The following is a 22855-nucleotide window of genomic DNA, read 5'->3' on the forward strand; positions in this document are numbered from 1 at the left end:
TCAAGGTATGCAGTAACTGGCAAAGATGACCTTCAGAATGAATGGATTTCTTTGTTCTTCCCTTTTCTAAAAACAATCTTGAACAACATGAACACTAAGTATCTAGGCATTTTTTTGTTGGTAAGTAGAATTCTCATTGGATTCTTTTAAATCATTTGTTCTTAAAGTTTAGCATTGTGCTTAGAATATGTCGCCCTTCTGTATGTGATGTTGTATGTGTCATGAATACCTTGGAAGTTGCTAAAGGTGATGAATACAAATTACGTAGAGGAAAACAAAGTTTTCTATAACCAGGAAGAATATGATACTAACTGTACTTAGGATAGGTGTGGAGAGAAACTTGGCTAATCTGTACATGGAATTTAGGTTTTAAATCCTCTTGAAAATTAAAATCTTAAGATAACTGATTTTATTCAAGGTATTTGTGGCTAAAGGATTCAATAAAAAAGTTGGATTCTTGTTCAGATTCCAGACCTCTTGCAACCAACCCATTAATATCCACTGTTATAGTGCTTTCTCTGAAACTTTTTAAGAGTTAATGAATGTGTGAATATATCAGTATAGTTACTTATATTTTTTTGTATTTCAGCTTCAGTATCCAGTCCCATTGTCACAGCTGGGATGAGGAATCTCCATGAAAATAAAGTTTCAAGCCAGTTGTCTGGCAGTTCAGCTAATCATCATGCTGATAATTCTAGACATGGCTCAAATGAAGACTACCTGCAGATGGTGCACAGACTAAGTAGTGATGTATGTAACCTAAGTCTCTTTATTACAATAAAGCCGATACTTACTATGATAAAGCAAATGTGTGTTTAGCTGCCTTAGGAGTCAGAAATTTTACTATGTTGTTGATGTATAAAACCACTGAAAATATATTTCAGTTTCAGATGGGTAAACTCAACCATGCAACTTTAATATCTGAGGCTTAATTTTTTCTAGATCTCTTTTTGCTTTGGAACAGTTTGTAACATTCGTTCTGGTGAAATTAGGAAAAGTAAAAGATCTTCGCATAATCTTGTATGTGAGTTTATTTTAAAGAAATGGTAGACTGTCTGTGCAATTCCTGTAGCAATATGTTGAAGCAAACAATGTTAGATTCTAAATAGATGTATAGTTAACTTGTCTCTCTGAAGATTCCTGCAACTGTCAATTAGACCTGACGTATTTGAATAACCTATTGGGTAATACAGTAGTGTTGTCAAAGGCAAGAATTTCTATGGACATTTTTTCTTACTGGTCTACTGTGTGCTTTTATGGCCTGTTTCTTTGAAGAAGTTTTCCCTTAATGACTTTATTTCATGTGGGAGACATTCGTTTTGAAATCTTGAACTAAAGGAAAAAACTAGAACTTTTTCCCACAACTTTTGAACTACTGATTAATTTTCTTCCTAATGAGCATCTCATACTGTGGATGAAGCATGTTGGGATTCTTCTTCACAAGTTTGACATGCACTCTCTTAACAGTTCTTATGGGGAGAGCACTTAAGTTTCAATTTTATTTTTTCATCAAAACCTGGTGTCAAGCAGGTTTGGTTTGGGGTTTTTTTTGTGACTGTCTGTGTGTTTACTTATCTTACAAAAACCGTGGGCAACTCTTGTCTTCCTGAAGTAGTTTGTGGAAACAAAAAAGTGTTGTATTCAGCAAAGATACTGTTAATACCCCGCTCCCTAAATCCCTTGCCAGGATTAATACAGTAGAACTCCAAGAGAGTTATTAGTTTAACTAGTTGTCTTTTTTTTTAATACAAGAATTATGCTGATTAGAAGAAGTAGTATCTTAAACAAGAGAGTGTTGTAATGAAGGCATCTGTTATAATACACAATCATAAGATGTTTTTGTCAGTCTCTGCTTCAGCAACGTGAGTTCTTCAAAATAGGAAGCAGTTCTTGGCATTAAATATACATATATCCCCCAACTATGTTAAAGGTACACTATCAAGAGAATCTTGGTTTTGTTAAGACAGGATTTTTTTAAAACTTCAATATTAGGATAATTTATTTGATAATTTTTAAAGAGGAAGTACTTAAAAATATTCGTCCCTAACTTTGTGATCCAAGCAATGCAACCACATCCTAGTTCATGAAAACTTAGAAATTAAACTCTTGCAAAATGGTCAGACCATGAAAACATAAAGCACACCCTCATTGGTTGGTTTAATTGGAGAAATACTAAACGTAAAAATAGTAAATATTATAAACTCGCACTTTCATCCCTTTGTGCATTTTCTTAATGGAGTATATGTGTTACGTTTATTTTATTTGTAATTATATATTTAAAAGCTGATTTTAATAGCTGTCATGCAGAAAACAGTTTGAAGAATCTGGATTAATTAACGTTTTGCATCTATGTATGAATAATAAGCTTAATCATAATGTTGCAGCCTTTTCAGAAGCAGTGTGACCTTTGGCGAAGATAGCTATGAATGAGGATTATTAAATCATAAAACTTAAACTTTAATTCTTTTTTATTTTTTCTTAGTTTTAGGATTTTATTGCTTTTAAAAATGTGAATAGTTACAGGATATTGTGTATTTGCAATATATGAGTCTACAAAATCAACAAGTACACCCTTGAAGACTCGCTACACATACACTCAATTTGAGGATGATTTTTTGGTAAACTTCAGAGCATTCCTAGAATATAAGCTTGTGCTTACATACCACCATTTGATGAAGCTCTCAACTAGGAAGCTGTAAATGAGCACTTCAGAAAATTTGTCAGCTACGGTAGGAATGGCATGTGTACCTGAAAGGCCATCTACGTAGTTAGTCTGTTTAGTTAATTTAATAAAAGTAGCCTTTGCCTATGTCCTTGGCAATCATGGGTAGAGGACCTCTACTGTCCTAATGAAACTTACATGCTAAAAAGTTGCTAAGCTTTTTTTTCCAATATTTTGGGGTGGGAGTTTTTTTGAGATTTATTACAAGTCAAAGATAAGTCAGGTTTGAAAAGAATCAGGTCCATAATTTCAGTGGAGTAGATAAATGAGTAACTCATCAGGAAATTAATTTACTTTTACTTGCAATGACAACATATAAATTTAAGATACAGTTCTTTTTATTGTGTTGAATCTGAATGTTAGATTTCTTTGCACGAGGCTTTCCTCACAGGAGGCAGCAACTCTTTTTGCAAGCAGTGTTGCAAAAATAAGTGTAATTAGTAGCAGAGCATGAGTTTTAGATTCATTGTGCTGTGGGAGGGGAAAAAAAAAATCTAATAGTTTTCTAAGTGCCCATGGATGGTGAAACTGATAAAATCTGGTTTCTTACAGATTTATATTCTTTGACTTGTAAGCACCTGCAGTCCATAAATTTTAAACACTTTTCCCTAAGCAGTGTCAAGTACACCTTCACAAGGCGTAACATGTACACTGTTTAGTCTACACCTATGCATGTGCAAATTGGCAGTTTGGCCACTGTCAGAGGGAGTGCATACTTTGCCCATCTATGCAGGCTTCTGTCTCCTTGCAATGCCAATTTATCTTTCTAACTTACAAATGACTGCTGATTTTTTTTCATACAGACATGTAAAAACATAATTACAGCTGAGCCTTCTGACATTCTATTAATGGGGTTGAAATTGGTCAAAACAGTAAAAGGTAATTATCAGAGAGATAACTCAGGCTTGAAAAATAAAAAAGTCATATGAAAGAATTGTGTGTGTTCAGATACCTCAACAGGAGCCACGTTAGAATATTAGCTACTGAAATAACCAATTTAATTAGGAAACAGATTAAGTAACCTTAGAACTTACTTGGAGACTTCCTTTGTATGACTTTAAAAGAATGGACTTTTTGCAATTTGTTTATAATTGTAGGAATTGTCTCTTCATAGATACAGGGGTTGTTAGTTTGTTCTTTCCCAGAACATTCCCATAGATGTTGTATAAAAAACAGTGCTAAAAATGGGAAATACTGTTCCATGGAAGTTTATACCGTTAGGCCATTGAGTGAATGAGCATACTCATCACCAGCAGAGGGCTCCATGAAAGCGATAAAAAACCAATGTAGAACATTAAATGGGAATTTGACTAGTGGGTTTCATTTTTAATTTTAAGGTAGTGTGGGGGTAAGAAAGACACATTTACATTCTTAAAGATAGAGCATGAACATCACTACATTGTAATTAGTATTATATTATGAACAAGTTTGTCAGAAATTATGAATTCCATTGAAGCAGGTTGTTCTGTGCAAAACTGAGAAGACAGTACAACATGTTTGCTATGTTGGGGAAGTGCTTCATATTGCTATTGAGTTGTTTCCAATCTAACTTTCAAGACAGGCAAATAACAAGGTAAAGTCACTCCAGTTGTGTTTACATGAGACTATCTCAGCAGCTGCAATGGGAGTGCTAGAGATTTTGGTCAGTCCTGATGTGTATATGCTGGAGGATATAAATACAAAGTGTAAATTTGTTTAACTGTAGAAGTACGATAGCATTCTAGATAAACTTTAAGGGTAGGTTAAGTGAAAAAAAGGTGAGTTTGTTTTAAAAATCTACATTTTATGCTCAATTTCTTTCAGTTGGTATTGTATAGAGGTCATGTATCTGCTTGTCAGCTCTTTACTATGAGTGCTTGTAACAACAAATTTCTAAATGGAATCTTGGTGTAAACCGAAAATGCTTATTTAGGTAGAAGATATGTACATAGATTTATTTTTGGGTGCATGTTCTGGTCATAGATTCATCTTAGGGCTGATTGTGCTTTGGATTATTGCCTGTATAGTAGTCTGATAGCAGTCTAAATTACAAAGACTTTTATGTAAATAAATATTTTTCTAATATTTCTTGTATTTTTTTGACCAACCCATTTTATCAGTATATGTACTAATTTCAGTCTTTATTTTATCAAGTGTTCATGTTCATGTTACTTTTTTTATCATTGTCACTTCAGGATGGAGATCCTTCAATAAGGAATGCTGCATCTTTTTCCTTGAGGTCACCGCAGTCGGTCTGCTCTCCAGCTGGAAGTGATGGAACCCTTAAAGGTAGTCTAGCAGTTATATATATCAATGTATTTTTTCCCAGTTTTAAAGAACAGAGAGTTTAAAGAGGTATTTAGTTTTTCCTCCTTTAGTTTTTCTGTATTCAAACAGTACTGTAGTAGAGAGTATGTCATTGTGTTTTGGATACAAAATTATTTTGAGCCCTGATCCAGAAGAAATTTCTGGAGCTCTGAAAATTGACTAATTATCCTTCAAAACAAAGCTCAAATTCATGGAGGACAGAAGGATTTAAAATCCTTTCCAATATGAGGATTAAATTCTTTATAAGAATGGTTTCAGTTGCTCTACATAAGAAATGGTTTAAAGGCAGCATTACGAGTATTGAACTCTTAACCAGCTCAAAAGTGTTTTAATGTGCAATGTTTGTCTTAACTGCAATCATGAAATTTTAAGAACATGCAATTAAAAGTAGTTCAATGAACTCAATACATATACCATAAATGAAGGCTGAAACCTTAGCTGTGGAGAAGGAGTAGGGTGGACAGTCAGTCAGTTGAGAGGGAACAGAAAAAAATCTGCTCAAAATGATTCTTTATGCTAAAATATGGAATGCATACTGCTGTTTTTAATATTATCCCTGAGAAGCAATGACTGAGATACATGAGACTTAGCAAGGTAGGGTTCGGGCATATTCCTGCTAGTTTACTTTTTCAGTGCTTGTATATTTACATGGCAATAGTAGAAAGATGTGCAACAGTGCTTTCTTCTCTTTAGCCCCGAAAAAAATGAAGTCTTTCTGGATGGTCAGATTAGGTGGAGAGGGAGAACAGGAGATGGGGGAGATTCCAGTGAAGGTGAAGGACCTGGCCCTGTGTAGCCTGGATAAGAGACGTTTTCGGCAGGGGTGTACCTTAGAGCAACCCTTCCTGTGCCAATGAGGAGATTATCAGGAAGACTTGAGTCAGGCTTTTCAGTGTTGTGGAGGAAGGATGAGATACAGTGGACCTAAATTGAAATGGGAGGTTCTAAGTAGGTGTAAGGAAAACCTTTTTCACTATCAGGAGAGTTGAGCATTGGAAAAGGTTGCCCAGAGAATCTGTGCATTTTCTATGCTTGGAGCTTTTCAAGATCAGGCTGGGTAAAGCCCTGCATAATATGGCCTTGCTTACCCTGCTTTGAGCATGAGGATGGACTAAAGATCTCCTGAGGTCCCTTCTTAACTGAATTACCCTGTGATCCTGTGACTGCTAAATGGTTTCTCTGGTTCATCTTCTGTAGGCATATACTGTGTTAAACAGTGATAGGAGAAATGTGGCTTGAGTGGCAAGTGAGAAGTACATGTATAGCATGCCAGCAGCATCAGTATTTCAGAAGGTCTTGTGCTAAAGGACTTGTTTTAAGACTTGTGTAAATGGCGAAGACTAAATGTGGTTGGTTTTCTCTCTTTGTTGAGCTTATCATTGTAACAACATTGTGAATCTAAGCTACTTGCACTCAGATATATTATTATCACTTAGCCAAAAGGATATTTGAATTATTTTTTGGTTAAAGTTGCTGCTGTTTCAATTGGCTGTCTCAGAACCCCATTTTGAAGGAATATTTTATCAGATTATTTCTGAAAACAATCTGATTGTACAGTTCAGATTGTAATCTTTCAGCATTAGAGGGGCTGAAAAAGTGCAAGAGGAGCTTTTTGATTTATTTACCTGTATATTAGCTTTACTTTTCCCATTGACAAAGCACACAGCTGACATATTGTTACTAATGGTGTTACCATTTTGCCTTCTTAAAGAGATTAATGAACCTTGATTGAGCAAATCAGTTCTTGATGCTACAAGAGTCTTGCCAGATAGTTACTTCTCTAATCTGATACTTTAGAAATCTGTGGAAGAGGTGTGGATAATTACAGTGTTATTTAGAACATGAGATCCCTGACAGTGATTTTGGCCTATGATTTGGAGTGAAAGTTGTGCTGATAAATTTTCCAGTGATGAACAAACAGCAAGTATCTATGCTGAGCTTTTTGTTGCTACTCTCATTAGCCCTTAAAAGTTTGGTTGACAGGTGGCAAACTTTGGTAAAGAAAATTAGCAAATGACTTAATTGTTTGTTTGGGAGGACAAAAAGAATGGCACTGGACATCATCAGTCCAGAGAGAGATCTCAGGAAGGATGTTATAATATCTAAGTTTTCTTATATAACATAGAAACTTGAGGCAATTACCAAAGCTGTGGGTACAGAATGCCATTTCTGTACTTCTGAAATGGAAGTAGCCAGGACTTCTGGAGACTTGGAGAATGTGATTGCACAGTCTTGAATTACGTTAAGACTGAATGCAACTGTCTGATTGACAGATTCTGAATGAAGAAGAAGTTTTGTTTGCAACTTGGGCAAATATTTGAGAGATGGCAGAAGTTATATTTGTTATATTGGTTGGTTATTCACTTACTCAGTGGAGTAAAACTTCCCTGTTACAGAAATCTTTGCTACACTTCTGTTCCAATAAAGGTACCAGAGCAGCTGAAGTTTTATTCAGAAGTTCTAGGCTGGTCTTTATCCTTTCTTTTTTATGTAAATTTTATATTTTTAGCTATGCAAACAGAATAATGGCTCTGCTTTCATGCTATCATCTGTTACCACATCTGCTTTATTAAAAAATTCATTTCTATGAATTCATCGATGAAGAATTAACATGGGCTATTTTCCTTTTGTTGATCTCGTAAAATATTATGTGGGTTCTATTACCCAAGATTGATTGCTCATCAAAATCCTTTATCCATTCATTCTACTTTCCCACTGCTCTGGAACCTCAGATTTTGTTTGTTGTTTTTTTTTAAGACAACTTCTAAAGATCTGTATAAAGGAAAGCCTTCCACAATGTTTTTGGTCCATTGCTTTCCAAAGAGAAGAGTTCATATAATGTACAGTCCTGTTTCCATACAGTTTCCTAAACTTCTGGGAAAACATCTGTAAGGTCTAGCAACAACCCTTATGAAATTATGTAATTTTGCACTCTTTCCCAGAAATAAGTTGTATTCCCTCGAGAAATTTTTAACGGGTATTTGATTATTTTCTGAATAAGTTTTGGAAGGATTACTTTTATTTTCTTAGGGATTTATAGAACTTCTCCAGAGATATTCCTCTACGCTTTGTCTCTGAATGTATAGTGGGTGGCAAGAAGAATTAAGAATCTTCTCAAATTTGTAGTACAGACTTCAGTGCTCTCAAAGGTACTTGTTAAGAAAAATTATCATCTCACCCTCTTTCCTTCAAAACAAAGCTGGAAGAAATTTATTCAAAGGTTTTTTCTGTCAGGGCCAAAATAAACATTCAATCTTGTTTCTTTCTTCAAGTCTTAATTTTTTAATGCAAGGATGCTTCTGAATACAGCAGTTCTAAGCTAGAACAGCCAAAGCTGAGTTTTTCATAAGGCATTTGAAGCTCTGGAGAAAGTGGTGGGACTCTTCCCTGAAAACTACTGAATGTATGCAGAAAGTGAATACAATCTGTCCTTAAAAACCTCCCAAATGTATGTTCTTCTTTGTCTGTCTCATATGCTGTCCCTTTAAGTTTGAATTTTAAATTAAGATATGCTCTTTGAAAACAAACATCAAGATTGTTTTTTAGTCAAAATAAGTAATAATTTCATTATATCCAGTACAAAACTCGGGAAGATTTCCAGAGTAAGATTCTGTGATTTTAGAAAATAAAGCTGGAAAGGACATGAGGGCTTCCTATCTTCTTACCCTCATGTTGGATGAGCTGTACCAGTATCAGTCCCAATAACTTCCATCTTTACGTTTAACTTTTTGTTAAAATGTCAGTAATGGAGGTTCCTTATTCTTGCCATGCAACCTGTTCAAATTCTTAGTTATAGAAAGCTTTTCTCCTAATGCTTAGTCTGAATCATTTTTGTTGCAGTTAGGCATGACACTTCTTGACTTCTTTCCATTGGGCAAGGAAAAACAATTCATGTCCTTTTTTATAGTTGTCACTTACACATCAAACAACGTTATCGTGTCTTGAACTGATCTAATCTTCTATAGACTGAACAGCACGGTTCCTTTCTATCATCTTTACATAAGTCATCATTTCTGAGCTTCTAATTGTCTTCGATGTTTTTATCTGAATTCTAATTGGTCTGCATTTGTCTTGAAGTTGTGCTGTCCTAAGTCATAGATACAACTCTATTTGAAGACTTAGAAGGATGAGTAGTCAGAAAAGTGCCGTAGACAACTTTGATACTACTGTTGTATATGAGAGTATAGCTGCTCTTTGCTGATAACTTGGATTCATATTGCAAGTTGTTTTAAACATACTGCTGTCTTTTTATAAAGCTTATCTATCTTCTTTTCACGTTGTTACAATTGCTCTTTCTCAGATGAATAAAAAGTTTGTGCTTCACACTGACTTTGTTTAAAAAGGTTATTCAAATTAGTCAAAAAACTGTATTTTTTTTATTCTGCTTTTAAAAGCAGTTGTGAGCTTCTCTCTCAAAGACCTAACACCAAAAGCTGTTATGATCTTTAGTTTAGTAAAATAATCTAATTCTGTTACATCAGAAGTTACCAATTACAACTATTTTAAACTACTATTCTTAAGACAGTGCTCTGGAAAGCTGCACATGTTTGCCTATACTCCCATCATCCATTTTTACCAAGAACAACTGATAGGCTATGAAGACAGTTTTGCAATAAGATATACTGCCATCTTACAGTATTTTTGTCTAGATCATACTTCCTCAGCTTGTTAGTGAAATTGTTATGAGAAACTATACAGAAAGCCATGCTAAGGTCCAGATATGGCACTCTTTAATCCACAAGATGTACTGCTTTACAGGATAAAATTTTTTTTATTTGATGGTACTTAATAAATTCACCGAGGAATACAACCTCTTTATTATCATCTCAATCCTTACAGAGAACTTGTTCTTCTAGTACTTAGTTAAATCATACAGACTATGTATAATACTCTGGGCAGTGCTTTACCATCCTTTTGAAGGGACTGGTTTTTCCTTTTTGAGTGTGCTGGAGGCACAAATTCTCAAGATGAATATTACTAATTCTGAGATTGGTTTAGCCAGAGTTCCAGGGGAATTTGCCTGATCCCATTTTCATGAAAACATTCCATTTATGTGAAAGTGGTAAATGGGATCATATTAAATTAGAAAAATGAGACTCTTCCATTCACACATTGTAACTGCAGTCTCTTAAAATCTTTCGACGGTGATGTGTTCCTCAGGTTCTGTCATCACCAATTTCTTAACTTTTCCAACAGACAAACATCAGTATGAATGCAATATGGATGCTCTGGTTCCTTCCTCTTTCTCCAGCTTCTGCCTTTAGGAACTTATTTACAGTATAATTACTCAGATGTAAAGTCTAATAATCCACATATAGCACATATGCATTCCTTAAAGCCTCTCTTTCCAAAGACTTTTCCAGTAAAAATTATGGAATGCTGTTTCCAGGTTTGTACAACAATTTGGAACCCACTTAAATAATGTTCCTGGCATCTTGAGGATCACTTTGCTTTGCAATTAAAAAGGCATAGCACTTGAATGTTCCTGAAGTTTCTCTCCAATGTGCTATGAACCAAGTATTAAGATATTAGTCTTCATTTGTTCACTAGCAGTTTTTCCCAGCTTTCATGCATAGGGAACTATACTTCAGGCAAAAGAGGATATAGGACGGGTGAAAGACTTTTCTGTCAACATCTGGGAACCTTCACCTGCAAGGATGTTAAAGGAATATAAAGATACTGTTTTGAGTGACCCTTTGGAAGTTGTTGTTGTTGTGCTAGTGGAAGGCTAAAAATTCTTGAAAATGCTGGAAAATACATGAATCCTAAGTTCCTGGTAACCTTAATAGTTGTTTTTTAACCGCATGGATCACAACAAAGAATGTGATCAGTGGTGTGACTTCGGTGCATCAGCTCTGAAAGGCAAGTGGCCTTTTCTCTGAAGAGGCTTAGAGGTGATTAGATAAAGTATCACGAATGCTTAAATAAGATGCGAGTACTGTGGTGTGATTAGAAAGTGCGCAGACAAAAACCATAAAATGGAGATGTCAGTCATGTGTGCTGTCTCCTGGACAGAAGCTTGTTTGTTTGCTACCGAAGTTACTGATGCACAACCAGCAAGTGAAGACATTCCAGGGGTAAACAAACAAGAAATCGTTTTGGAATTTTACATTTTTAGGAAGGCTAAGTGACTGTCAATGCGATGCATTTTGTAGTTGCTTGCATTATAAAGGATTTGATAAGAAATCAGTCAAGAGTCACAGAAAAAAGGTATTTACAAGTTGCTACAGCAGTTGATAAAACTTCCTCCCTACTCAGTGCCTTCTACCACTAGGAATCAGTAGAAAGACTGATTAATATAGAGACCCAGTCCCAAGATTATCTTGAGTGGCCAGGATGACTGTTACTGCAAGACTGTAGAAGTATTGTTGATGGGTGTATTTGTTCTCTGTAGAGGCCTTATTTCCTATTGGTGTTACCTGGTTTGCCATCAATATTTGTTGCTCAGTAATAATACAGTGACGTTCCCAAATCAGTGGAGAATCTCTTTTTATTTCACAAGTTTTACATAGTCCTGCCATATGAAAAAAGATGGCACAAAGTTCTTTTACTGATACTATGGAAGATCAACTACAGAAAGTCAGATTTTTTTTCTCCTGAATTACTGCCCAGCCCTTGATTTAGGCTCAAAAGCTGCCTACATATTTCTCTTCTCTAAAAGAATACTCTGAAATTCGGTTCATTGCCAAAGATCATTTCCAAAGATCATCATATGATTTACTACATTGACAGCATTTTGTAGAGCAAACCTTCTAAACTTTGGAATCTTGACTGGTTCAGGGAACTGATCATAACTGTCTGTCTGTGTATTCTTTCCACAAAAACATTTCTTCTGTTATCAACAAGTCTTGTAAGAGCTTTTTCTCAGATGTATAATGGCTCAAGCCTTCTTCCATTGGAAATATTCCAGGCTGACTTTAACAGTAGTAGGCACAACTCTTTCTGTGTAATGGGCGATATTTTGTCTGAAGTCTAAGCATCCAACAGAATGTGGTTCATGTTCAATGTGTGATACCTGTTCAAAACTGCTAATGTCTGAGGTAGAGTGAAACTGTTCCAGAATGCTTAATCTTTTTCAATTGCTTTTCACCTCAGTACATAAGCATTGTAGTTATTCTAAGCATCCTTGTTGCTAGAGGCTTAACCATCATTAGACATCCCAGAAATATGTGAAGTTATTGCCAGAATGTGTACTCTTAAAATGCAGCTTCTAGGCCGTACTACCAACACCTTTGAGGAATTTCCTTCAGGAGGAAGATACTTTCAAATGCCTATTCGTAGTGCTGCCTAGGAGAGGGAAAACTTCACTTTTTGTTCATTTACTGGTTTCTGAGTATGTTCAATGGAATGCACTGAAATCCTTCTGACCTCCTCAAGTCTACCCAGAGATAAAAAGATCTGCCTTATCTGTTGCTGCAGTGTTATTTTTCAGCATGAAAAATTCCAAATTAATACCAAATCAGAACAAACTTGTCATATTTACTCAAAAGCTTTGGACAAGGGAGAATCAAATGAGTGTCCTGTTTGAAGTGTCACTGCAAAAGACAGTAAATGTTCCATAGTTACAACTTCAGAAGTATTCATTTAAGAGATAATTCAAGAGTAAGATGTCAGTAAGATCTCTTTGAAAAGTTTTGAGCTGCCTGTAGTATTTGTAGAAATAAAAATGCAGCTCATATTTCCTGAGTGGTAGTCATTACCATAAAAGAAATTGGTAGCTAACTATTTATGCTATACATAAGTTCCCTAAGACAATCTTGTAAATTACCAAAAGAGACAGTAGTTGGTGGGGGGATCATCATAAGAGTAGGAATCTGTGGTGAAAAGCAAGTGAGAGATCTTCATAGGGTGTAGCCAGGACTTCAGTACTGGTGGTTGAGTGTGGTATCTAATTTGAGTAGGGGAAGTGGGAGTCATAGAATATCCTGAGAATCAGGATGAGTCAAAACAGGGCTTCCCAACATTGTGGATGCTACTGGCAGAATATGGAGTTGTTGCTGATGGTCAAGAAGGGGTAAGATAAACCCATTTCGTACCCTGCTCTCTGCATACAGAAGTTATAGGACTTCTCAGAGAATGTACTGGGGAGAGAAAATAAGTATGGCAGTCTGTGCAAAGAAGTCATCAGTAAAGGCTCATGTTTCGTGTGAATTGAAACTTTGCTAGAGATATCAATTCTTTCTTTCATCTACAGGTCAGTACGTTGCTTAATGATTCCTAATATTTCTTAAAATATCTCACAGAAATTTAAGCTCCAAAATAAAGCTGCTTTCTTGTTTAGTAGTGTTTCTTGAGTGAAGCACATGGGGACTTGTATTCCAATTAGGTTTTGATTGCTGTTGGAAGTACTGACCTATGATGACCTGAACCAGAATGACTAATAATAATCATCTCAGTCACTGCTTTCTGAAGATCAGTATTCCCCAGTGCATGAATGGAATCTGTTAAATGTTTGCTTTAACAAGAGGAGGCTGGCCCTATTTGTCCAGCCAATAGGCTTTTCTTTTTTTTTCCTCCGCTGCCCTCCCCCCCACCCCCAGTATTCCTTTTTTAAGCCAAAATTATAATTGGGACAGGTTGAAAAGCTTCTCTGTTTTTCAAAGCTTTTTTCTGGCCTAATGATTATGGGGAGCTGGTTTAATTTAAGGAACAAAAAATTTTAAATGTGATTAATTGGAGAATGTTTTTAATTAAAAATGTCCTCTTTTAAAAATTTCTCTAGATATACTTAAATCCTGGAAGGGACTGCATGTAGAAGTGAAAAATCATACTTTAAAAATAAAAGAAGGGGAGATGAGGCAGGGAATGGTAGAAAAATGCCTTAAGATAATTAATGTTTTCTAGATAGTAATGAGTGGGGGTTGTTGGAGTGAGTTTACCTAAAATAAAATTTAAAAAAAAAAAAGAAACAAAAAAGTTTAAAATGAACTGTCAGAATCAAAGTTAAGGAGGTTGTGTATGTTTTGATTTTTTAATTTTTTTTAAATTAAAAATGTGTGGCTGAAATGGCTAATGCCTATAAACTGATCATCAAGTCTTCATCACAGGACCTTATTAAGAATCTTTTTGATCTTTCCTTTTTCTGTAGTCAGCTTGCTTTCATTGACCATTTTCTAATAGCTGGTACTCTGAACCTGCAGGTACTATTTTTATTAATTCTTTTTTGGTGGTGGGTTTTTTTGTTCCATCTTCTCTGAAATGATCCCTTCTCTACCTGCAGTGGACTGCTAAAATTCCTAGGAAATACACTGCAACTATCTGGATTACATCTTGACCTAGGAATGATGTGCTTCCTACCAATCTTATTTAGAACTTTTGTGAACACAGATATATGTAGAAATACACATTTAAATTATCTAGGTTATATTTAGTGTGTTTTTATATAAACATGAAACAACATAACTGTTCAGTTTTTCTGAATTATTATTCTAGGATCAAGACAACCTTTAATCCAACAATCTCAGCCTCCACCTTATTCATCACCTAGAGATGTTCCCCCAGACATATTGTTAGATTCTCCAGAAAGAAAGCAAAAGAAACAAAAGAAAATGAAGTTAGGCAAGGATGAAAAAGACCAGACTGAAAAAGCTGCAATGTATGATATCATTAGTTCTCCTTCCAAGGACTCCACTAAGCTTACATTAAGACTCTCTCGTGTAAGATCTTCGGATATGGACCAGCAGGATGATATGCTTTCTGGTTTGGAAAACAGCAGTGTGTCAGAGGGTGATATTCCTTTTAATGTGCAGTACCCAGGACAGACTTCTAAAACACCCGTTACTCCACAGGATGTTAACCGCCCACTAAACGCTGCTCAGTGTTTGCCGCAGCATGAACAGACAGCTTTCCTTCAGGCACAACAAGTGCCTGTTTTACAACAGAACACTTCAGTTGCTGCAAAACAACCTCAAACTCCTGTGGTACAGACACAGCAACAGGTTTCGCATCAAGGAACTATAACGTCATATGATGAAGTAGAATTGGATGCATTGGCTGAAATTGAGCGGATAGAACGTGAATCAGCTATTGAAAGGGAGCGATTTTCAAAAGAAGTGCAAGATAAAGGTAAAAGGATTGTGTGTGTGTATACACTATATATATTATATAAATATATATATATATGCATATAAACCCCATATATATATATATATAAAAACTTCCTGTCATTGTCACATAGTTCAGTTCTGTTTACTCAGTGTAGGCTCTTCTGCGACGTTCATCTCCATTCCCCTCCAACAATGAACTGTAATCTTTCATATACACATATTTTTAATATCTGGTATTCTTTATTTCGGGTCTTAATGGATGGAAAGGTGAATTTCTTATATTTCAAAATTCTTTTTAAGCTACTCTATTTTGAAGCATGAGACTGAATGAAGTACAATTGATGTTGTTTATAGTTTCTAAAATCCCAGCAGTACCATAAGTCAAAATTTGTAATAAGTTTTGGTAGTTGAATTATTAATTAACTACCCATATTGCCTAACATAAGAAAATGCAGAAAAACTCTTCTTATCCCATTTCTATTAATATCCCCTTTTGAGCCTAATGTGAAGGAGGTGTTAGATCAAAATCATATCTATTCTTTCAAAGGCAGTGTAATGATTGGGTAATATATACTACGGTGTTGTCTCTCATGTTTGTTCAACTGGTTATTCATTATTATGTAGGCATTACAAGCTGTAGCGAACTGCCATATATCTATATGGTCTCTAGCACAGAACCAGATGAGCCTCTGAAATGTTTTCACTTCAGTAGCTGTACTGGTTGTCTTAACTGATTTAATTGGGGGGGGGGGTTTGTTTTGTTTTGTTTTTCCTGTTGTTAACTGGTTTGAAGGTATTAGTCTTCAGAAATCTCAAAAGTAGATGCAAAGCCCACATGTAAGTCTTGAAGATAAGATGTATTTTATAAATTAGATAGGATAGGTTAACATAAGTATTTTTCAGAAGCTTCCTCTGCACTGTGTTTAACTTCTGAGAAAAAAATCTTTCATAATGTAATGCTAATTTATTAGATACTCCCAAGAAAAATCTTGCAGAGTGGAAAATGGCGCAAATTCTGATTTTGGAAGTTCAGAAGTAAAAATGGTCAGGTTTGGACATACTTGAATGGACACAACTGAATTTACATACAGTTTGGGTTTTTAACCAGCAGAGAGAGAACAATTTTTCTCCCTAGTCAAAGAATTTTTTTCCATTTTTAAAGGTGCTGGGGCAGGGGAGGGTGGGGGGAGGAGAGAGTGAGTGTTCATGTGTGCATTTGTTTGTAAATGTGGTTGTTGCAATTACTGAAAGGTTTAAATTCTTAGATGTTTCTTATTTGGTAACTAAATCAAGTCTTTTTAGGAAATATTGTTGTTTGGGAATATACGGAGAAAACGTGTGCTTACCTCAGAAGAGACCTCTAATGTTTTTAATTTAATGAAATGGGGAATTTGTTACTTTGCTTAAATCTTTTCTACTAATTTTAAGTGTATTGATGGAGAGCTTGTGGTTTGTCTTCTAATACTCCAAAAGCTACTTTTGAATCCACACACTTGAAGTAGAATCTCCAGCACGTTTTAGCTGAGAAGCATCTGGAAAAATGGACTGTATTTTTGATGGTGCACAGCAGCCTCCAAACACTTAGAGCAAGACTAAAACACACTTTCTCTTCTGTTCTAGCTTTCAGGAAACGTTGAGCATTACTTGTAAAGTTTGTTTACCATAATTACACAGCCACAGGCAGACTCTGCTTTGTTTCTTTTGCGGAAAGGAGTGATTTTTATAAAACGTGATCTCTCCCCTTCACCACTGGTCAATAACCATCTTCCCAAATAAGGATTCCAATCTTACTCTTCCCTTCTACCTGCATCCTTTGGCAGGTCTCAGTTCTTCCCGAGTTCCTGCAATTGCTATGAATCAGGTACAAGAGTTGCTGCCTTATGTTGGGACAAATGATCACCATTTATTCACTGGTGGTAGGTTGTCCCTATGCTAGACAGCAGCTCTTTTCACTTTGGCTGCTGAGGTTTCAGCCATGAATGAATAGTATTAAGTAGAAGGATTTTTAGCAGTCTTGGGACAGATTTCCTGAAAAGCTGTTACCTTAGAGAAATATGGTTCTCATTTTTTGGTAATGCTTTTGCGGTTTCTTGTAAGTTTGTGCTATGTGTACAAGTTGATACACTCCACGATTGTTCTAGTTAGAGCTGTTTGGTTTGGTGTGACTGCAGGAGGGAGCTTCCTCTATTGTTCCTATGGGAATATGTCTGTTAGAAATATATCCAATAAGCCCTAAATATGTCATTCATTTTTGTGAAGTTGCTTACTGTATTTATGCAAAAGCCTGTTATTTGTGCTTTTTAGTACATATACTATAACTTCAGATCATATTATGTCAAGAAAAAAGTGTGATTGTAGCAAGTACACAGTCTAATTAGAACAGGAATGCATAGTGCTAGCTGATGCTTTACAATACAAAGTGTCCCTGTAGAGAACTTACACAAGATGCTAGCACATGCTAAAATCTGCGAGAAGGCGTTTTTGCTGCTTTTGTAATCAAGACATGGGAATACATATTACTGTCACAGTACACTTTCTGTGTCGGCACATGTTGTTGTCTTCCATAAATTACCTTGAGTAGAACTGTACTCGCAAGTTTTGACAGAACGTTAGTGGTCTCTTCTGTCCTTTTTTCTTAGACATGAAATCTCTATAGTACTATGCTTTATCAAAGGTTTTCAGATGCCTTCTTTTTAACAGTAAGTCTTTGGTTGGATATGATGTGTTCTTTCTGAGGTTTGGAACCAGTAGTGTGGTGGAACTGTTTATTCCAGAGGAGAAAGATTTTGGGGGTTGGTTCTTGCTAAAAATTATACAACTGCTACACTTGCCGAAGGCAATGCTGAGGTCCTTGTTTGTGTTTGGTACAGGTGGGAAACAGGGATTTGAGCCCTTTGGTAATTACAGTACTTTCTGTAATATATCGTTAATTCTAACAAAACTGTTAAAATATTTCGCTTCTATCAAAGTGTCTCAAAGTGGGAGACAGCTTCTGTTTCAGAGGTGGAACTAACACAAGGTTTTGCCAAAGTGCCTTCTTTGAAAAGGCGCATATCTTTCTCGAGCCTCATTGTCATGCTTTTGCTTTCTGAAAAAGGAATTCCTAGTGCAAAAATCACTAATGCGAAATCTGGCAGATTTGACCTAATGTATGTCAGATATGCATAAGAAGTGATTTTATAATATAGACCTTTTGCCTCATATCCGAGTGCTTTTCAGAGCTGTGTTTTTATAATTCTATCCTTTTAGTCTATTTGGATCTTGGATTAAGTGGGTAATGTGGTCTTTCCATCATGATAGAGAGGTGTGAAGTGAAAAGGTTGGTTTCGTCCCTGTTCTCTATGAGGAAGGACAAGAGTCCTTCTCCTCTTACTACTTTTTTCATCAAAGAAGTCTCTCTGTATTGATTAATTTTGCAAATAGTTTGTCTGTATCTGTTAACGAAAGGAATAGCTGGAGATTTTGGAGATGAAGGCACTTGGCAGCAAAAGTTACATCTATTATGTTTAATAGTCTCAGAACAAATAAATCAGTCCATGGAACATGACATACCTGAGGTCTTCAGTTCCCATTACCCCACTCAAAATGGCCTCTCTTACCTTCATCAGATACAAGTTGTCAATCAGTACTAGATCATATCTTCTCTTTTGAAAGGTTGTACAGTATTACAGATAGATCCAGCTATTTATCAAGACTCGGATTACCTGAGTTGGAAAAAAAAGTGATTTGGAAGGGCTAATACAGAAAGGGATTATCTTTTTCCACAGCAATTTGACAAGTGAACCATCCTCTGCTTAGGTGCATTGTGATATTTTGATGATATAATTTCTTTAGAAAGGTAATGAAGCTTCACACACACTTTCTTCTCTTCTAATCACCATCAGTAGTTACATTTCCTATACTTTTTGGTGCTGTTGAATACTTTTGAAACAAGTAGAGGTCCATATTGTGAACCTATTTTGTTCACTTAACTGGAGTTGTGCTTTGCTCACATTCTGAAGTTGACTACTCCAAGAAAGTGCAGGAAATCATGTTGAGTTTTAGAAAATTATGTCCCAGGAATTTCTGTTCTTCTCAGGAATCTTTTTTCCCTTGGGGCGGGGGTGGGAATGTTGAGGGAGAAACCGCATTTTGGTAACCTCAGTGCTATGCATTAATTCGTGCTTTACCACGGTTCAGATGCAAGTGGGTTATTTTTGTGTGTAGTCAAGTAGTTCAAAGCTAGTCAGTCACTTTCAGTCTAAGCCTTTCCTAGAACATTACATTAAGTTCTTCTTGTTCTTCAAGACTTAGACCTGCTACTGAATTAATTTTCAGGTTCAAGGTTTATACCTCAAGGTCTTTCATGCTTTTCTAAAAAAACCCAAATACTGTGAATCAAAAATATTTAAGATATTAATGTTAAAAGGAGCTCTGAGTCTTCTAGGAAGGGGAGAAGGGAAGATAACCATGAAAATTACTCAAAAAACCAGAGAGTAACCCATCTTTCTTCAGAAACTCTTTTTCAAATTGCTTTAGTTGTTTATTTTATACAGATTTGCTAAATTTTAGTTTAAGCTCTTCCATACATGGTATTGTGTGTTCACTGTTAGATTTTAGGCTGCTTCAAAGACACTTTTATATAATGCACCTGTCTGAACAAACTAAGGAGTTCTGCTTTTACTTGTAAAAGGCACTGTTTTCTGGAGTTTGTGAGAAGAGTAATGAAATCATTAATCACTAACCATTTCGTCGAGAGGCTAATATTTTTTTTAAACTTAAAAGCATTAGAGGCATTTTTAAAATGAGACAAACCTACTCGTATCTGTGTTTTTTTCCCTATATATTTTACCTCTGAGGATCCATTTTACCCACTTCTTTGGAATCTTACTGTGGATTCTTTGAATTAGGAAGAAGTGAAGCTGTAATAACTTTATTTCCAATAATTGGATCAGTTAGGGGGCATTTGGATGCCTGCTGTGGGCCCTTCTTTTTTTAGTTCGTTCCAAGCCCATAGCAGCAGAGACACACAACCCAAGAGTGTGAATCTGCCGGAGCAAAACTCTCAAAACTACAGGTATAGGTAAGTAACCTTTTTCTCTTACCTTTTAAGTTCTTGTCCAGCTCCTCTCCCTTTCTCCCCATTACCTGTCTCCCCCACAAAAGTTCCCCAAAGAAGAAACTAATAGAAGAACACTATTAAGAATGAATAGTTCGTTTACATCTAATTTTATGTAGCCAATTCATGAAATGACAGAATGTGTAATTATAATCAGTATATTAGCATTCATTTCCAAAAATACATTATAGGAGTTTTATTTCCTTAAAAATTGAGCTACAAGTGTAGTCATTTGCATAGTAATCTTGCAGAAGATTACAATCACTAATGCCAGAAGTAGTGAGACAGGGTAAAATATAAATGATTGTGTGTATACATAGTACGACAATGTGAAGATTAGGTATCATGTATTTTGTTTATACAAGCTTTCATTAGGTCTGCAGTTCATAGTGTGATGTAATGGATGAAACTCATATAGCTTTCCCAAGATAAAAGCAGCTTTGCAGCCTCTAGTTCCTGTAGATGAGAGATTTTTTTTGTGAATGTGTTCAGATGTGTTTTAAGAAAAGTAAGGGGAAGAAATTCCTCTTCTATGTAGAGAAATTGCAGTGAAGTGTTGCAATGTTTCCTTCTATCTAGGAAAAACTACTTTCTCTTATGTTTCTTTTTAGAAAGAATGAAATACTGATTGAATGAAAAACATGCTTAAAAAAAAAGTAGAGGCAAATTTTTTTAATGGTGTTTATTTTGGTGCTCTTCTGTAGCATGGAATCAAATTCCCCTGTTTATCCCAGGTTGTTTTTTACATAAGGTAGCGCAGAAACCTGCTCTTGTAAGCAGGTCTAGAAAATAACTAACACCTAGCAGTTTGGCAAGAAGTCTATTTTTTTTTTTATCTGTAGCATAAACTAAGATCAGAAAATTAAATACAGCTTGCATGTAGCATATGCCCTTGATTGTACCTGTTAGATGGATGGGAAGATTTATAATATTACTTACCCAGTAATGACTTTATTTTGTTGCAGGGCAGTCACTTCTCTATAATCTCTTGTTAAAGAAATGGCATGTATAAATAATAAACATTTTTAAGAGTTTAAGCCCAGCATTTCTATAGTTCATAGTCACTAAGTTCACTGTGACATCAACCTAAGAAGATGCAGACTTTTTTCATTATCATGCAGTATAAATGTTATTGGATCTAGTTAATTGAAGATACTTTTGAGTGCAAGGTATGGTGTCAGAATAAAGTCAGCATTTGGAAGGGAGATTTCTAAGCCATTGCTTATTTCTAAAGTTTGCAGTTTATACAAACAAACCTAAAACCTAATTGGATATGTTAATCTGTAAGTGATACATAAAATAAGTAGTTTTCATCAAGTCTGCTGTTAGTGTGTTGCATTTTTCTTGTGAAATTAGGTGCTGTATTGTGTATTTCAAAGTAATTGCACTTCAGGTTTTGCTCAGATATTTTAACAATTGAGTTTACGAAACTATAATTCTTCACAAGGCAATCACATGGATTAAAACCCAGCATTTGTGTCCAAAAATCTATCTCATAAATAAATTAAAATCATATTGTTCGTAAAAGCAGTATTAGATTCAGCGAGGTTAAGTTACAGCTTCCAATCTTTAAACAAGTGTGGATGCTTGGTTATACTTTTCTGTAGTTCAATTCTCGTTATTTTCTAGTGTGATTTTTTTATTTTTGTATTACTGTAGTTGATAGGGAATAATTAGGTACCAGACATACTTGAGCAGAAAAATTCATAAGATCATATTTCATTCTCCAGTTATACTGATTACATTCTTGTTATATTTAATAAAACAAGCAAAACTTTGAAGATTCTGAAGTCTGCTACACCCTAAGGCGTGTCAGAGACTCCTGTAGTCTTTTTGCGTTTTGTCCTGAATGAGTTAGGACATCCCTCCTGATGGGGTTTCCTTTTTGCACAGTGACCAGAAGTTTGATAGTCTTCTAATGGATTGCTAAAAGTTAGCAGCTGTTTCTGTTCAAATTCTCAGAAATCTCTTGCCCTGCAGCAGCTGGAAGCCTTCTGGTCTCTACTTTGGAGACTTTGGAATTACATTGTGTTCTATAAAGCTTCCTATACCAGATTCATGAGTGTACTTTCTTAGTTTCTTCTGTAGGGGAGCAAGCAGTAAGAATAAAATTTTTGACCTGTGTTTGCTGAGTCTCTCCTTCAAGAGGAGGAGCAGTACTGTGGGAATCTCTTCTACTGATTGGAAGAGTTCTCTTTGGTTGTTCAATTCTTTGTTTATTGGAATGTGGCTTTGGGGGGAGACCAGGTGAGAGCAAACTCTCATGGTCCATAATGCTGAATGTTCATGAAGGATTAGAAAGATAAGAATGGATATTTGCCCTCACTCCATTGACAGGTCATCCATCAGTACCATTAAAGTAATTTTAAACCTTCCTTGTATCCAGATTAGATTGATTAGGTTAGATTCTTGTCATCTACAGAATACTGTTTGTTGGCGGGGCAGGGCGCTTGGACAACTTTGAAGAGATCTGTGAAAAATAACTAAGAAAAGAAAACAGTTGTCAGTAAACAAAGGTGTATTATTTAGACTTATAGTTACGTGTTGCCTGTTAAAATTCCTGATCTTGATGGTTAGCTTAAATAAGTTAAGCTTGTAATTGCCCTCTAGCTGACTTGTCTCTGATGTTGTTAAAAAACAGAAGGTTTGCCAATAAGTAATAATTGCTTAGGACTGGTATAT

General features: G+C 35.6%; 1 protein-coding gene across 5 annotated transcripts in view; it reads left to right on the forward strand.

Moving 5' to 3' along the window:
- Positions 1-22855, forward strand: part of NIPBL (Nipped-B homolog (Drosophila)) — a 170086-nt gene that overhangs the window by 79314 nt on the left and 67917 nt on the right. For 4 of the 5 annotated variants that reach the window (XM_010565659.1, XM_010565663.1, XM_010565660.1 and 1 more), the window contains 3 exons: positions 590-750; positions 4897-4990; positions 14462-15094. In XM_010565659.1, coding sequence (XP_010563961.1) covers positions 590-750; positions 4897-4990; positions 14462-15094 — 888 coding nt within the window. The remainder of the gene's footprint in view (positions 1-589; positions 751-4896; positions 4991-14461; positions 15095-22855) is intronic. The other variant, XM_010565661.1, reaches the window with a different exon arrangement.

The sequence above is a fragment of the Haliaeetus leucocephalus genome, unplaced genomic scaffold, assembly GCF_000737465.1.
Source record: "Haliaeetus leucocephalus isolate CR32 unplaced genomic scaffold, Haliaeetus_leucocephalus-4.0 Scaffold194, whole genome shotgun sequence".
Lineage (NCBI taxonomy): Eukaryota > Metazoa > Chordata > Aves > Accipitriformes > Accipitridae > Haliaeetus > Haliaeetus leucocephalus.